The sequence below is a fragment of the Harpia harpyja genome, chromosome 8, assembly GCF_026419915.1.
Source record: "Harpia harpyja isolate bHarHar1 chromosome 8, bHarHar1 primary haplotype, whole genome shotgun sequence".
NCBI classification, from domain to species: Eukaryota; Metazoa; Chordata; class Aves; order Accipitriformes; family Accipitridae; genus Harpia; species Harpia harpyja.
Window position 1 is genome coordinate 18,416,354 of NC_068947.1, and position 17,180 is coordinate 18,433,533.

Sequence of the window (17,180 nt, forward strand, 5' to 3'; positions counted from 1 at the left end):
TCATAGCGCTTCATTTACAATCCAGTGTGTTGACCATAGTATCTTTCCTCACAGATACTGTGTATTTTAGGAATCCTTAGTTTTTATGATTTTGGAACTTATAATGGCTTATCACTAAAATAATGTTTTTCTGATTTGTGACCTTCCATTTCTTTTTGGAGAAATTCAGGTGCTGTAAATAGATTTTATTTCAGCCAACCTGGTCATCCAAAACTTATCTTTCTAACTCCAGTGTAGGCATTCCCTGGGCTCTGTAGTTGGAGAAAAGGAAAAAGAAGAGCTTTCAGAAGTGACTTGTTTCACTCTAAAGTAGAGGTCTGACCAGCCATAAGTTAATATCTCTGACCAAAAAGAAAGTTGAAAGGATTGTTGTAGACGTAAACAGCTAGAGACTTACTGTTTATGACAGGTTATATGATTCCTACTCTGTGTGTGCAGGTTTGACATATTAATCTGATGCTTAGTTAGTAATAAAAGTTAATACCCTCAAAAGATTATTAGAATTATTTCCTTGTGATTCAGGCATGCTCAAGCACAACAAAACTTTCCTTAGTCTCTGACTGGCTGAAAGGAGATACACTTGGAGAAAGACTTGTAATGCTGGCAGATGATCTGTGTCACCTGAGTTTAAAACCTATGGCAGCCTCGTCAGAATCACCCTCTTCAGAAAGGTGGACACTCCTGAGCTTAGTGTTGTCACAACACATTAAAAATGGTAAGCATATTTATTCTTTGGAGTTTGTGAGGTGTAAATACCGCACTTGTGCTTTGTGGAAGGTTGAAAGGAATTTGAGATCTTCCAGAATACTTAATTTGTAACAATTTGTAACATCTAGGCTTTCTTCTGTGCTGTTTGTAGGGTTTTTTGTTGTTTTTGTTTGTTGTTTTTTGTGGTTCTTTTTGGGGGGGGGGACACCTGTGTGTATGTCTTTTTTTTTTTTTTTTTTTTTTACCTGAGCCAATTAACTGTGTCCAGTTTAATTTTGTAAATGCTTACTTGCAGCAGCAACATTGCAATTCTTTTGGTCTGTGTTGCTAAACAAAAGTCAGTTTAAAGAACTGATTTCACATTTCTGAGTCTGGAAAACTTAAGTTTGATTTATTAGCTGATGTGCTGTAAAATAATATTAATTTTTAAATGATACCATCTGAAAATTACCTTCAAAACTAGAATATAAAAAAATCAATGGTTATGGACCTATGTGTGCATTGGTAATGCCTTGTTACAGGGCCTATTAATTGCTTTGAGCCATTTTCAGTTAGATTCATGTATTTTAAAAAAACTACGTGTGTGCACGCATGCTGTATATGTAATCTAGTTTTTATTAATAACATCTTATTTCATTTCTTCCTTGCATTTTGTGGTATCTGTGATACAGGCTTCTAGTGGAGTTCAATTTTCTTGATGTTTTCCATGTAAACTTGTCATTTGTGTTTTGTTAAACTTAGCATTTGCTTTGATCCCTGAGGTAACATACTTCAGTTTATCTGAATGCTGGACACTTTTGTGGTGCTTTCAAGTTTCAAACAGGCACACAACAAGTTGACTGCAGTGGATGTTCATAGATAGTACATCCTGAAGGTGTTGTAAGATTATTTCTGTTACTGGAACTTTTGATGTAGAGGAGCATCAGGAAAACCTGTTCCAGAGAGAGTTCAACAAACTTGCTTGCTTGTGAGTCAGGGGTGTCCTAGGGCTGATTGTCCAGTGACTTTGCTTTTTAGCTCCAGAACTGGAGCTATTGTTGAGCTCGTTTTGTGCTGGGTGCTGTGTGACCTGTTCTTAAGCATGTTGGATGAAGTCTAAGAGACCTTCAGGAGCTATCGTAGTTCTTGACTTAGTGATTTAGGCCAAAGTAGAGTATGTGGACTTTCAAAAAGATTTTTTTATGATATCTCTCATCTAAGTTTCTCAAGGTAAGCTCATGGAGTAAATGGAAGGACCTTTCATGGATCAGTAACCTAACAGATGATAGCAATTAAAGGGGAAAAAGGATAAATACTGAAAGGATGATAATTGTTTCTGAAAAATTATTCAGAGTAATCAAAACTGAAACTTCACGGAGCCGTGGCAGTGTGTTGTGATACTGAATGATTAACTGATTGAAATGAAATTAACTAATTGAAATTCAAAACCAATAAATATCAGAAGTATACATGGGAAAAACACAGTTGGGACTGTATCTATTCAATGATAGGCTCTGAGCTGTTAAAACTCAGAGGAGATCTTCAGTCATTGTGATCGTTCCCTGTAAGTGGCAGGTTGGTGCTCAGCCATAAAAAAGGAATACAGGTTATTAGGAACTGCTGTGAAAAGAACAGAGGACAAATGAAAATTATTATAGCACTGGTGTGTCACTATCTTGAATACTGCCTGTAGTTCTGGTCACTGCAGTATTCTTGTTCACCTATGTACTTCTGAAAAAAAAGGTGTGATAGTATTAGAATATGCCCAAAGAAAGATGGTTAGGCAAATGCAGTGGCTTCTGCTTGTAGAGGCAATAAAACAGACTAGAATTTTTCAGCTTGCAATGGAAATGATTGGGGATGGATTTGTGGTAGAGAGCCATAAAATCATAATTTGTATGGAAAAAGCAAATAGGAAGAAGTCTTTCCGTGTTTCTTTGAATGGAAGAGCCTGAGTTTGCTTACAGATGTTGAGATAGCAAGCTTGAGGAAAGTTCATAATTAAATAATGGAACTTATTGCCACAGGAGTGGAGTTTGAGGATAAATGGGATTAGCCTACTTGGATCCAGTGAGGAAGGGACTAAGCATATTCATGGAAGATTGGTCTGATTGGGTTAATTATATGCAATGGTCTAGGTGTAATCTCTGGCTCACGATTGATTGCCAGAAGCTAGGAAGGCATAAAAGGGGAGGGATCACTCTGGACTTGCTCTATTTTATATACCTTTTGTCAAAGCTGCTTCAGCTGGTTTAGAGAAAGGATGCTTGGCAATGTGAAATTTTGGCTAGGTGATCCTAGATGATTGTGGAATAAGAAAGAGAGTTTAGGTATACATTAGACTGAAACTACTTTGAACTTTATTTTGCATTCAAAATTAGTAAATAAAAAAAAAAAATCGGTACCTATTAACGTCTTTGAATAAGCATGTTTAACAAGTAATCAAAGCACGCTGTCTTTTTCCTCTCCCCAATAGAATCTTTGATTGGTGAAACTTTTGTTGAAAAGATTATTGATAAACTTCAAGCAGCTCTGTCTAAAGCTAAGGATCTTTCTGAAGCTGGAAATACTGAACCATCAGTATCTTTCATCTGTGATGTAGCCTCAAGCTTTTTCAGCTCAGTTAAAGGGTGTTTGCTGATGCCATCCTCAGAAGATTTGCTGCTTACCATCTTCCAATTGTGTGCTCAGAGGCAGGATGCTATGCACTTAACAGGTAATTTGGAAAAAGAACTTCAGCCAAACTTTTTTGTAGTTGATTACGTTTAAGTTCTTCTTTTTCATGAAACAGATTCAAGTATATAATAGAATATTGAGTTCACAGACATTGAGCACGTGCAGCTGTAACTGATATGAAAATTTATGCTTTAATTTATAATGCCATTAGTTACTACTGAACATCAAGTCCTGGACATCTTTAAAAGGATTTTAAGCTTTTTTGATGTTAGTATCCCTGTGCTTCAGCTATCTTTGAGGCTGTGATATTCCACGCTTTCTGGAGTGTTACATAAATTGTTTAAGTACAAAGAATGAGCTGCTTTTTTTTTTTTTTGTTCATTCTGCAGTGTGGGAATCCTATAAAAATGTGTGCCATCATTTCATTAAAGATACATCTGTTTGTTCTGAAACTATTTATATTCGTCAAGTTGCTGTGGCAAATTGTGACCCATTCTTCTTCTCCACCAGTGTCTCATTTTGAGACTGAGAACCTGACTTATATTCTTTGAATGCAGAATTTGAGAATGATAAATTGGTATATGCTTTTACTGATAGATACAAAGGAGGAAATGTTGCAGTGTTGTTGTAAAAGTGAAGTAGGACAACACTAGCCTGAAAACCACTGCTGCTTTGCAAATGGCTATTGATGTTGTGAATGTTCAGTATTTCAGTATTTTAAAAAGTTCTGCAGTTTTGAATACCGTATGGACATATTGTAGTAGACAACAGGAACATCACTCTTATTCTCAAATAAATATTACCTGTGTGTCAGCATTAATTTAAAATTGCTTTACAACAAGAAACCTGTATATTTGCCCTTGGTAGTTATTGCATGTAACCACATAGAGAATTCTTTTCCTGGTCTAGGACCTTTAGACGTGATCGTTGCTGTACGCTGTAGGTTGTGATTTGAGTTTACCTGTTCGTGGTGGTTTTGCTTGTCTGTTTGGTTTTTTGTTGTTTTTTTTTCTTTTCTTTTCCCTACAGTAGATTTACTTGTATGTAAATTAAAACACACTTGGATGTCTGGTGTAAGTTCACTTGTGCGTCAACTTCGGAGTATGCAGAAACAGAGTACCTTTTTGCGTAAATCTGCACTGTGGGTCAAGAATCAAATTCAGTCTTCCTCTTTGGACGTTAAAAGGTAATTGTGATGTACATGTCCTTTCATAATAAGTTGTTCTCCAAAACAAACTAAGATCAGTGCTATACTACTCTTTATTTAATTGGCATCTGTGTTACTGAGAGTTTTTCAGTCTGTCAGAGGAGGGAACTGTGGCATAGAGCATAACTTCTTAAAGCACCATTGGCATAGCACTTATATAGCATTGATACAATGTATATAGCGTTGTATCAATGTAAAATAAAGCAGCTTGCTTTTATTGGATAGTGCCAAACTTGTTTGCAGTGTTTTCTCCTTTTCTCAGCCTTCAGGTTTTGATCTCTGCAGTTAGTGATTTGTTGTCTAAGCTTATGGAAGCTGACGGACAGTCTGGATATCTTGTGGGAGCTTATGTTGAGCATGTCATGCCAAACAAAACTGAGTGGGGGAAATTGCGCGAGTGTCTATCCACTGAGGTATGAAAATGGTAATGGACTTGCATGTGGTAGTCAATCTTACCTCAAGGCTCTGTCCTTTAGGGTAATAAGCATTCTTTATTTTGACATGGCACTGCAGTTATGAATATGCGTATGTCTGCATAAAGGTTCTTTTCAGCCTCTGTCCATGACAGAGGACAAAATCTGTATTTATGGCCCCATCCAGTACTACTGGAGAAAATAAAAAGTTATGGAATTACCCTTTTCTGCATGGAACACCACCAAATTACTTTATGATGCAGGAATTTTGTCTGACAGAATACATGTCATGAAGGTGTTCTTATCTTTAAATTAATTCTTCTATAAGATTAATTTTGTGAAAGACACTGATATCTGCAGAGGAACGTGGTATCTGATCAACAAAATGCTGACATACATGGAGTGGAAAGTGGGGAAGGACATAAATTTCCTGTCCAACCACCAATCTTCATTAACCTTAGTATTTCTTGTAAAATATATAGAGTTCTAAAGATACATATTTATTTCTGAGGGAGCAATGCAGTTTCAAGTTACTGCTGTACATTTAGGTTTTTTAATATGCTGGAGTGGGTGGTCCTCAGCATTGTGCTTTTGGTGTTAATTTGTATGTTTCATGGTTATTTTTTAATAATTCTGAATTTTCAAGGTTAAACAGATCATAGCTCTTCTATGCGTCATTAAAATGTCAATTATTTGTTCATACTCTTTTTATGCATGTATTACAGTGGATGCACAAACCTCTTTTGGAAGGAAGGCTTAGTATGAATTGTGAACCTTTGCGATCATGTGTTAAGCTGTGTGGCACAACTAAACTTCCAGGCCATTTGTGTACTTCAGCCTTATTAAGTAAAACAGTGCTACTTGTATTGGAAAATGGTATAGTCCATGGTAATGATGATGCTGAAAGAAAGAAAATTGACAATATAAGTAAGTTACAATGGTAAAACTTAAAGGAATTTCATTTTGTAGTAGTTGTAAATTAACCTGAACTGGTAATCATAAATGAATAGTTAGTTTGACATATAGATATAAGAAGTCATCCTTTTACCTTTTGTTGTTGGTTTTGTTTTTTTTTTTTTTCCTTCAGTTCTCCTTTAAAAGTATAAGTATGCACAGGCATAGCATTTATATTTCTAGGACCTTTTGTGATTATATACATCCTATCTCAACAGAACTTTGAATTTGGAGAAGTTTGAATTTATGTTGAACTTCAAAGTTGTTCAGTGCCAAAACACATGGTGTATTGGTATGAGTGGGTAATAGGCACTGTATGTATCCATGCCGTCAAATAAATGTCCTGAGTGTTTAGCCATAATGTAAAGATATTTTGAGGCAGCAATTTTTCTTAATTCCACCAGGAGGAATATTGTTTTCTTTTATTTATAGAATGCTCAAATTAGAGCCAGCATTATCAAATTAACAATTCTATCTCCAAAAGTCTCACCATGATGAGAAGTGTAATTGTTCAGTGTAGGTCTTTGTAAGCTAATGAAGAAACCACATGCTAACTACTAGCATCAAATTTGTTAGGTTTTTTTTTTTCTTGGACTTAGATCTTGATTGCCTTGTCTGCAAGAAATATATATATTTAAAAAGAAAAAAAAAAATAGAGTTCCTGTCATGCTTGATTTGCTTTAAAATTTCCTGAACATCTGGAATAGATTATTGTAGCTTTTTCTTCTCTTGTATTTTATGGTGTAATGGCAGCTATCTAATTCATGCTCTGGAGCACCTGAGATTGCGTGTAAATATCATCTTTTTAATGCATTAAAAACTTTTTAAAAAAAAACCCAACAAAACCTTGACCTGAAACTTCTTGTTTATGGACTGAATATATTCATCAGTTGTTTGTAAGCAAAAACGTTTGTTGTTTGATTAGTTGCAGAACTGTTGTACTCATTACAATGGATTGAAGAATTGGAGAATCCTCCTTATCTGCTTCTGGAATATCATCATATGTTGGAAGAAATGCACATCACATATGAGAAGTTCAGTACACTTAGTAATACAACTAGCCTTCAGCAAACAATATTTGATAGGTATGTAAGAACAAGTAAAACAACCCGTAACACTGTCTTCATATTTTGCATGGTATTAAGTGCCACCATATTTCCTTATGTGTATTGATTCAAATTTAATCCAAACACTCTTGTTGTGAACTCTGCATCTGTATATATTAACCAGGGTATTTCTTCTTCTTTGAAGATCAGAGGAACATGGAAGACTCTGGTCCTTAACCATGGCTAAAGTGATTCGTGTGGAAAATACTGTATCCTGTGAGAAGAAACAACTTTTTAAGACAACAGACGGGTATTGTAATACTGCTGCCTATAAACTTTCAGTTTGTTGCAAATGTTAATAATGTTAAATGATACTGATTCTGATGAATGACAACCAAAGACTGAAAATTTGGTAATATATTTGTATGGTATGTAAAAGTGAGACTCAGTTTAGTGTGTGGGACTAGTTACGTCGTAGGATATTAGATCATTATGAACCAGTTGACATTTTGTTTACAGTTAAATTTTTGGGTTTGTTTCATTCTTGATGTTTTGCTTGTGTGAATAGGTTTCTGCCATTAACAGAGGGCAGATTGCATACACTTCAGTGTCTATCACCTTTTTTAATTGAGGAAGAAAAGAAAGAACTTGTCTTCCACTGTGTGGCCAAACTTATGACATGCACACAGACAGAGCTTTCCAGCACTGATGGTGAGTATGTTCTTACCTCAGTCCAATTCATTAGAATTTAAGAACATTCTTTTATAATAATGTTTGCTTTTAGATACAATGTGTTAACTATTATATTATCTTTCTTCCTAGAAAGAAATGTCTTCTCAGTTTGCATATCTCTTCTAGACTGTTTGGCGTAGCAGTTTTCTGTCTTATTAAGGAAGTACAAGCTATACTGCCTGATAAAAAACTAGAACTAAAGGATTTAGGCTGATATTGTTAAAAGAATTTTGATATTGCCATATTTCTTGTTTGGTCTATCTTGAACACATCTGTAAATATCAAAGTTTTCAATTAATCATTTAGGCTTTACACAGCATGCAAAAATATTACCATTGTCAACTGGTAGTGTTCTGTTTGTCTTTAGATGCTTTAGCAAGAAATCTTTCACAGTTTATGTATAATTTTTGAGTAGTTCTTGCAGTGCGTGAGATATAGTGTGCCGAGTCAGAACAGCTGTACATATACTTCCAGCAGCTTTTGAGAAATTACTTAGAGGTGATTGAGATGAATTCTAATATTGCTTTGAATATCCTTTGGAAAACCTTTTTATTTTCACAGACTTTTTGCTTTTCAAGAAAATTCTTTGGAAATGCTCACACACAGTCCTTCTATATGTTTGAATTAGATGCTGTTTAAAAGAAAGAACTTTCTTCTTTTTCACGGTACTGCTTTTGTGCTTTCTTGCACATACTCTTATTGATCAGTCTATATATAAACTTGATATTTGATTTTGTATTTTTTAACAGGACTGTGCTTACTTAAACTGAAAAAAAACTATCTTTGGTGACTTTAAACTGTGGACATCTGTCCCTTGGCAGCGTCCTCAGATATTCAGATGAGTTCTTCAAATGGAAGTCTTCAAAGTGTGAAAATTTTCAGTGTTAGTGTCATGCAGCAATTGAGAGGAATCTTGAATCTTTCTACTGTGGTAGTTTCCCTAACTCTTACTCTTTGGACTTAGTTAAGCTTTCCCAGCTTTCTGAGTGAACTGGTGAACCAACCAAATGCGTCTGAAACTTCAAACAGAAAATGGGAAAAAGAATCCTTGTTCCTCCCCTGCTGTGGAGTGCTTTTGTTTGTAATCCTGGTCTGCATTTTCCTTTCTGCTGCTTCTCATTTTCTTAGGGATTCCTGAGCAGACAATATATACCCAGACTTTCCCATTAAGTGTGATGTAGGTTGTAGGCTTACCATTCAAGTTTTGATTCCTCCCCTCCCCGCCCCCAGATCAGGAAAGTGCTGGTAAAGTTCTTGTAGATCATTGCACTGCCGCTTAAGTAAAGTGGCTTTCTTGTTTGTTTGGTTTTTGCTATGCATATATGGTACTTTAACTCAGTTCTTTGTCATCATGCTTGTAAGAAGTGTTCTTGTTCGCCAAGAAATCTAGATACATGCAGTTTTCCTTAAAAATGGAAAACAGTACTAATGCAACAGTAGTACTTCACTCTGAAAGTAAAAATTAACACTCTTAAAATAATATTGGAATTCACAACTCACAGTTACATTTACTTAATTACCTGTCCAAATAATTGCTTAGCAAACTACATTTTTAGTACCACAAATAGATTTCAACCTTACCTTGTATTTTTCCTTTTTGTTAATTGTATAAACCAACAATTAATCTTATAGGAGTTTTTTATTGGTTTGAGGGTTCTTTTTTGGTTTTTTTTTTCTTTTAAGTTTGGGTTGGATACAGTATTTTTGATTTAACAATGTCATCTCTGGATTAAGTGTTCAAAGAAGAAAACTTAGGTATTATCTATTAGGTATTATCTTAGGTATTATCATTGTCTTATGATATTAATGTTAAGTTCAAATACAATGATCCAGCCAATTGACACACATTCTCATGTTTGTTTTGTCTTGATAATTAAGACTTATTGAGTATGATATTTTTATTATGTTATAGGAGCGTTTGGTTGTCTTTCCATTTTGAACTCATGCTTGAATGATAGAAGTATTGATTGTGGTCATCTACTACCTGGAATACTAAAAATCATAATGTCTTGGAAAAATGATAATGAGGACAGCTTTCTCTTTAGCTGGTGGGTGCAACTTTGAGATAATTTAACTTTTTTTTAATTTCTAAAACAACACTTTTAAAAATACAGGGTAGTTATTAACTCAAACAAAATCAACAAAATCAATTTTTAAGTTACAGTCGCCATCCACTGCTCTAATTTTACATTTTTAAGCCTTTGTAGAACCACATCCCTCAGTTTAATATACCTGTCTTTTAAGTATCTAATATCTCATACTGAAGAAAATTACCCAGGTGGTTGAAGGCTGGGAAACTAGAAGCTTTCTTAATGCACCTAGATGTCAATTGTTTTCAAAAGCATTCAGAACTGACCAACTTTTGTTGGTGTTGCTGGATATTCAATTCCAAATTCCGATTGCTATTTAGGTAGCAGAAAGAAAACTTGGGTACCGAACTTAGATGTGTGTTTTTTTAAATTCTGGACCTGAAAATGTAACTTGGAAAGCTTCCAGCAAGGAGTGAAAATATACTGAGGTTCATTTGTCTTGAGTATGGTGAGAAAAACCCAGGCAACAAAGTCTCAAAATAATGTACACTATTTGGACACTAGAGGGAAATTAGTAACTTAAATGATTGTTTTTCTTGCATTGATTTAAAATTGCTAAATTTCATAGTTTATATAAGTATATTACTTGAGCAAATATGTAAATTATACAATTTTAGGAATCTGTATAACATGCAAATGAGCAAGTAGCTTTGTTAATCTGTTTTGTACCTGTTAACTGGCTTATTCAGACTTAGCAGCTAATCTGGTATTGTAACTTTGAAAAACAGAATATCAAAAGCACATGGGGCAGAGCCTGGTGCAAGACTAATTTGTCCAAAGAGGAGGATTGAAGGCAAGAATATAAATACTTGTGTGTACAACATGAAGATATGTAAGCTTTAGTTGTATTTATATTACAGCAATCTGAAAGAAACAAGTGCTCAGTTGCTTGGTTTCAACATAGAGATGATCCGTTACCTTCCCTTGCTGTTGAAGTATTCCACAACTCCTTTGGCCGATAATGAATGGGACTTTATCATGTGCTCCATGCTGGCTTGGTTAGAGGTAATATGAAAGAGACTATTACTAATCATTGCATTGCAGCTTTTAATAGGATATTCCTGATGCCCTCTGAACCTACTGGACTGATGCAGGGGAGGGCTAAAAAAATAGGCTACAAAATAACTAAATTTTTATAATCTTACTGGGCTGTCTGATTGACACTTCATCCTAAATGTTTGAAAGCTTTATGTTAAAAGTTCACCTATCTGTTTACAAAGTGGAATGCTGGCTATCAGGACAATACAGTAAAATAAGAAGCTATGCCACATAGCAATTAAATTTGAACAAAGATGCATGAGGATTGCCGAGAGGAATGGAAATCAGTGTTCCTAATGGTTCTTTGTTAGATTTTAGAACACAATGGTCTGAACAGTTATAACTTTGTTTCATTTAATGTGTGTGTTAACTTTCTAGTACTTTAGAGTAATGATCAATATTATTAATAGTTCGGTACTCAGCATTTCAAAGATAACTTATTTTAAAAAGCATCTCGATCAAAATATGGAACTAAGAAAATAAACTCTACCTACTACATGAGTGCTAATGTTGTATCTTCACTTTTGATGTACTTACCTTTTTAGATTATTCCCTGCATATGGCAGGGACATAGTCATCTCAGCTTAGCAAAAATTTGACACAGTGTTAAAAAGAATTGCACAAAAATCCTGTTTTCATCAAGCTTTGACAAAGGTCATGTGTGGCTTAAAAGCACAAGCGATACTATATATCCTATTTATTTTTGCATATGGAGATGAAATTACCTCACTCTTGAGGTAATATGATGTTTAGTAATGGCATTGGTAATTGGAGAATAATTTTCAAATATATCTTCTATAGGTCTCTATGTTGAAAAATAATATCCCTTTAAGACTAAAGTCTAACATGACATAAAAATTAACTGGATGAAAAGCAGTATCTGCATTTCAATATCTAACTGATCACATGAAACATCAAAATTATATTCTAACACTGTTAGAAAATAAGTCAGAGTAAACAGCTGACTACTTTATTAATCAAATAAAGATACAGAATCTCTCACCCTGTAGCTACTTTTTTTTTTTTTTTTTTTTTTAATTATAGTACCCTCTGTCACCACACACTTAAAAGGGCAGGCTGGAAACTTCCATGTGGCCTTTCTTGGTCTCAGGATTAATCTTCTTACCTATGCTGTATGTGCCTCAAAACTGTATTTTTTTTATTTAAAAAAAACCCAAAACACCAGACAACAAACTTGTGTGAAAAACTTGTTGTATAGATTAAGTGCTTGGGAATATTTTTAATATTTAATGATATTCCTTTTGGGGGAAAACTAGTAAGATTAAAAATAAAAAGAAGGACCTGTGTTGGGGGAGAGAAAATATTCTCGTGATAGCCCCTTTGATAATATTCCAATTCCCAATAGTGTACTGTCAATTTCCTTTCACAGTTTGGAAATACAAGTATGACATTGGTATGGCTTTTATGTTTGGGAGAGAAAAGTGAGAGCACTTCACATACCAGTTTTGGCTCACTTGGCTGCACAAGTGCTACAGATAAGCTACAGCTGTGTACATTTCTATTTGAATCCACTTGGTGGCAGTTTCTTTCTGTCATTATAAAGAAGGTCATATAAGGGAGGCAATCCAGGACTCTAAATGTTGGTGAGACTTGGAAATTCATTTCACTAAGTCTTACTAAAGTGCAGATTACATTTTTAAACTTTTTTTTTTTTTTTTTCAGGGAGTCTCCCAAGTAATTTTAAAACGGTCTTAGCAATTGAGTCTTCTTTGAAATTACACTTTCTGTTATAGACAGGGAATGTGATACAGATACCTTAAAGCAAATTTATGGTTAAGAAATCTTCCTCTTATTTTTTCCTCCTAGACAACAAGTGAAAACTGTTCGCTTTATCATGTCCCGCTTGTGCAGATTTTTGCTTGTGTCAGTTGTGACTTGGCATCTGCCCTTAGTGCTTACTTTGAAGCTGCAGCTCCTGAAACTACTGAAAACCTTCCTGTGAACTTGATCAGTGAATGGAAAGAATTCTTTTCTGAGGGAATTCACAATTTGCTATTACCGCTGTTGGTGAAAGTCACAGGCAAGTATATGGCAGGGAGGGTAATAGTGGTACCTGCCAGGCTATTCTGAAATACAACTTGATAGGCTGTATTTTTGATTTTATAGGAATATTATGTCAACATAGTTTATAAAATCTCACTTTTTTGAACACTTACATGCTAGTTAGTAAAGTAATTGCACTTAACATTGTGATTCTTAAGATTAGATGGATTCTGATAAGCGCAGTCTGAATTGTTCCTAGTAATGGTTGTTTATATCATCCATACGTTCTGTATCACAGCTTGTCTTTCTCTATTTTAAATAGGAGAAACCAAAAATGCTTCTGAAGGCCCTTTTCAGAACTCTGTGTTAACGTCTTTGGGCGAAGCTCTAACTTACATCTCAAAGGACCAGTTGTTGAACCATAAATTGCCAGCAAAGTTTATTGCAGGCCAGAAAACAAATCTTCCAGATAAACTCCAGACTCTACTAAATACATTATCTCCATTGTTGCTTTTCCAGGCTAGACCCGTACAGATTTCTGTCTACCACATGTTGTATAAGTAAGAATCAAAAAAATTTTCACTTCTCTCACCTCCTACCCCCTCTGTTTTGTTTGTTTTTTTTTTTTTAAATGTGCTGTAGAATATGCGCTTATAGATGTATGTTTAGCAAAGTCATGTTCCATTACGGGAGAAAATCCTTAACTGGGCAGTTTGTGTTCTGTATTGGAGAACATTATATAAAGCTATGAATAGTAAATTTAATTGTAAAAGTAGACTGAGAAATTTTACCACAGTATGTGAAGATGCAATTTTATTTTCTCTACCATAGTTACATAGCTATCGTATCATAACTATAAAGCTATTTATTTTTAGCCCCTATTTGAACACTCGTAGAATCCTAAAATGTAAACTGAAATATTCCAGGTTTGATCTGGGTCTGACAGTATCATTAAATAATATGACCTCTTTATTTTCACTAATTTAGATAAGAAAGTGAATAAAAATGTGTAGTATTCTTATGAACTTTTTGGATATCTCTAATTCCAAAAGAGAGAATACAGAATTTGAAAAATAGTATGTGCATTTGACTGCTCAAAATGCAGATTGCGAGGCAGCTGGCTTAAGCATAAGAAGCTAACGTTATCTTTCACATATACTAAGGCATGAAGTTGCAATAGCTTTATTCTGATAGAGAAGTTTATTTTAGCATGACTCAAGAAGCGTAAAAGGTCTGGAAAAGAACTGAGCAAGGCTACGTGCTTGTTGGCTGTTATTCAGAAACCATCGGTGCACTAGTGACAAGTCTCTTAAAGATTCTGTATTATTATTAAGGAATAATTGCCATTATTTTATTGCTTATCATCAATGTTGACATTGATAAGCAAAGAACTATGCATCAGATATATTAAAATCGTAAAAATTAAATCCGATTTCTTTTCCATATTTATACAGATTAATGCCTGAATTGCCTAAATTTGATGATGAAGATCTCAAATCTTATGGGGATGAAGAAGAGGAATTAGCATTGTGTGTATTTTTTCCTCATGTTTTTTTACAACTGTTTTCCATATTTTTAAAATGTGTTATAAGACTTGAGATCTGCAGCAGAGTAGTCGTCTATCAGGAGATGTTAAAAGAAAAAAAAAAATGACATGGCTATGACAGTAGGGTCATAAATATTGAAAATATTCAATGTAATTGGTTAAATCTGCCTTTGTGCTAAAACTGGAAACAGTATTTACAATTGTTTTCTAGTACAGTTACTAGAGTAAGCGCAACATACATGCTTTATATTGTAAAACCTTGACGGATTTTTGCTGGACTGCTGTATTCAGAATGTGTCCAGCTGAACAGTGTCTTGAGCCTCCAAATTAACCTGGGTGTTTTATACAGCTTGAATCTGATAAACAGTTTGAAGACCTAATATGGTAACCATTTAAGAAAAAAAAATTTTGTTTTACCTCAGCCCAATGATTAATATCTTTCTTTACTTTGGAGCTGCAAAAGGCTTTTAAATCCAAAACCAACACATTAAGTGATTAGGAGATCCATTGTTCAGTTGCTCCTTTGTTGGTGTGTCTTGACAAACAAAGCAAGCAAGCAAACCAGCTGTCCATGATGCAGGTTAAATCAGCTCAGCCATAGACCACTTTTAGATTAAGTGTTCAGCATTCAGTTTATATTTGTCTTGAAAAAGGTAAAAACACCAACTGTCCCTTTCAGGGGAAAAAAAAAAAATCTTAAAATCTAGCACTAATGTGTGAATTTGAAAGTAAATTTTCTTGTAATAAAAGGCCCCTTTTATGTTCTACATACATGGCTTTACTAACATGACTTTTCTAGGAAAACTGTAAATATAAATTCAGTTAACGCTCTGCTCGAGTTTTGAGTTTACTATGCCAGATAACATTTTTCCATAGATCACCTCCAGCAGCTCTTATGTCTGTCCTGGCCACGCAAGAACTCTTGCTAGAAAACATACTGGAATGCATTCCAGTTGGAGAATTTGCAGTTATTCAGCCCCTGAGCGATGAGTTCTGCCTTGTCCTAGGATATCTTCTCACTTGGAAGTTAACATTAGCTTTCTTCAAAGCAGCTTCTTCTCAGGTATATGCTCAGAGTCTTTTCCTTTTAACTGAATTTCTTAACATACTTATTTGGTTTGACTCTTAGAAGTTTCATCCAGCCTTTTTATTCTTTTAATTACATATCTTCCTACCTCTTGTTTTTGTCTAATTAGCGGAATTCTGAAAGCATCAATAGACTTAGATTTCTGCACTGCAATAGTTAAGGATCGTAGTATTAAGAGTAATAAAGAACTAAGATCCATTAATAGATTCTTTCTTGCATTTTCAAACAAGCTTGCTACATTTTATGATCTTCTGATCATTCAAAATGGTGCAGAGAACTAAATCACTCGTCTAAACACTTGTTCTGAATCACAGTCTTGCTTTTCTTCCTTTAAAGAAGATATTTGTATTATTTACAGGGTAAGCTATATTTGTTAAGTCTCATCTGTATTTTGTGTGTGCTTTTTTTTTTTTTGTAACACTATCAGCTGCGAGTTCTCTACTCACAATACCTTAGAAGAACTAAAAGCCTGAATAAACTGCTTTATCACTTGTTCAGGCTTATGCCTGAAAACCCTGTCTCTTCTGGGCGAACTTCGGAAGTTCCATATATAGACACAAAAACCTTCTTTACGGAAGAGCTTCATCTAGATGTCAAAGGTTAGTAAAAATTGTATTTGTGCATTTGAGAGAGTTTTGGTATTGCTGAAGTTTAAATATGCTTTTCTGCTTAAAAATACATATTTAGAAAATCTTAAATCTTATAAAATAGATACACACACACAGAGACAAATACATACATATGTTTAAAAATCTTTTGCTAACACTCCCCATTTGAAGCATAACCAAAATTGAAATGTTTATCAGAAAAATCAAGAAACAAAAAACAAAACAGGAAATGCTTAGATTATTCACTTAAGGCAGAAAGAATACATTGCTACTACCTGAATCCTGAATGTATGCAAAGATTCCAAAATACTAAAAATGTGTGACCTATTCTGGGACTTCTCCATTGCTTCTAGACATTATTTTTTTTTATGCTAAATGGTATTTCTTTTTTTTCTCCTTCTATTTTAATACATAAATAAAACCAAATTAAAAATATATTTTAATACGTATTTTTGAAATGCTTGAGATGTGAAATTGTGTTGTTTCGTCATGCTGTTCAGAAGACCCAGTTAATCAACCATGATGAGAGAAGATATGCTGTTTTTTTTAGCTGAGAAATATGAAAAAGAGAATGTTTTTAAAGTTACTTCACTGAAATTGTCATTTTATGTACTTGTATAGATGTAAACAAGGATACTGAGTTTCCATTTCTTAATTTTTCGCTTGAACATCACTGTGTGTTGCAGAACAATTTATCTGGGTTAGTAAGAATTACTAACACAACATCCCAAGGGAAAGATTTCCCTTATCTCTTTATGCACTTCTATAGAACACCGCAACCTCAAACGTGCTCCAAACATCTTATTGTTTGCTCACTTTGCAGTGAGCATTTTCTAATTTCTAGAATATAAAATTATTCTTGATTTCTGTTAGCCCACGTAGAGTTCATCTCTATATTAGAAGATGAATTTCCAGTTGTGAAGTATTAGCCTAAGAAACAAAGAAACTGGACTGATGGAGAAAGGCGGAGTGAAACAAGCACTTATAGTAGCAAATATAGAAGGAGCATGTACATGAAGTTCCAGTTACCACAGTTACGTTGGTATTAAAATTTTTGTATGTGGTGTGGAGGAACCAACATTTGTCACTAAT

At 34.3% G+C, this 17,180-nt stretch overlaps 1 protein-coding gene across 4 annotated transcripts in view; it reads left to right on the forward strand.

The window, feature by feature from the left end:
• The window catches only part of LTN1 (listerin E3 ubiquitin protein ligase 1), a 34,091-nt gene that overhangs the window by 11,325 nt on the left and 5,586 nt on the right, over positions 1-17,180 (forward strand). For all 4 annotated transcript variants that reach the window (XR_008236178.1, XM_052793929.1, XM_052793930.1 and 1 more), the window contains 15 exons: positions 523-715; positions 3,164-3,403; positions 4,396-4,549; positions 4,833-4,983; positions 5,709-5,910; positions 6,863-7,022; positions 7,189-7,293; positions 7,552-7,694; positions 9,628-9,763; positions 10,666-10,810; positions 12,671-12,884; positions 13,170-13,407; positions 14,302-14,376; positions 15,270-15,456; positions 15,908-16,079. Coding sequence is in view for 3 of the 4 variants with exons in the window: in XM_052793929.1 (XP_052649889.1) it covers positions 523-715; positions 3,164-3,403; positions 4,396-4,549; positions 4,833-4,983; positions 5,709-5,910; positions 6,863-7,022; positions 7,189-7,293; positions 7,552-7,694; positions 9,628-9,763; positions 10,666-10,810; positions 12,671-12,884; positions 13,170-13,407; positions 14,302-14,376; positions 15,270-15,456; positions 15,908-16,079 (2,515 nt within the window). In the remaining variant the exon portion in view is untranslated. The remainder of the gene's footprint in view (positions 1-522; positions 716-3,163; positions 3,404-4,395; positions 4,550-4,832; positions 4,984-5,708; positions 5,911-6,862; positions 7,023-7,188; positions 7,294-7,551; positions 7,695-9,627; positions 9,764-10,665; positions 10,811-12,670; positions 12,885-13,169; positions 13,408-14,301; positions 14,377-15,269; positions 15,457-15,907; positions 16,080-17,180) is intronic.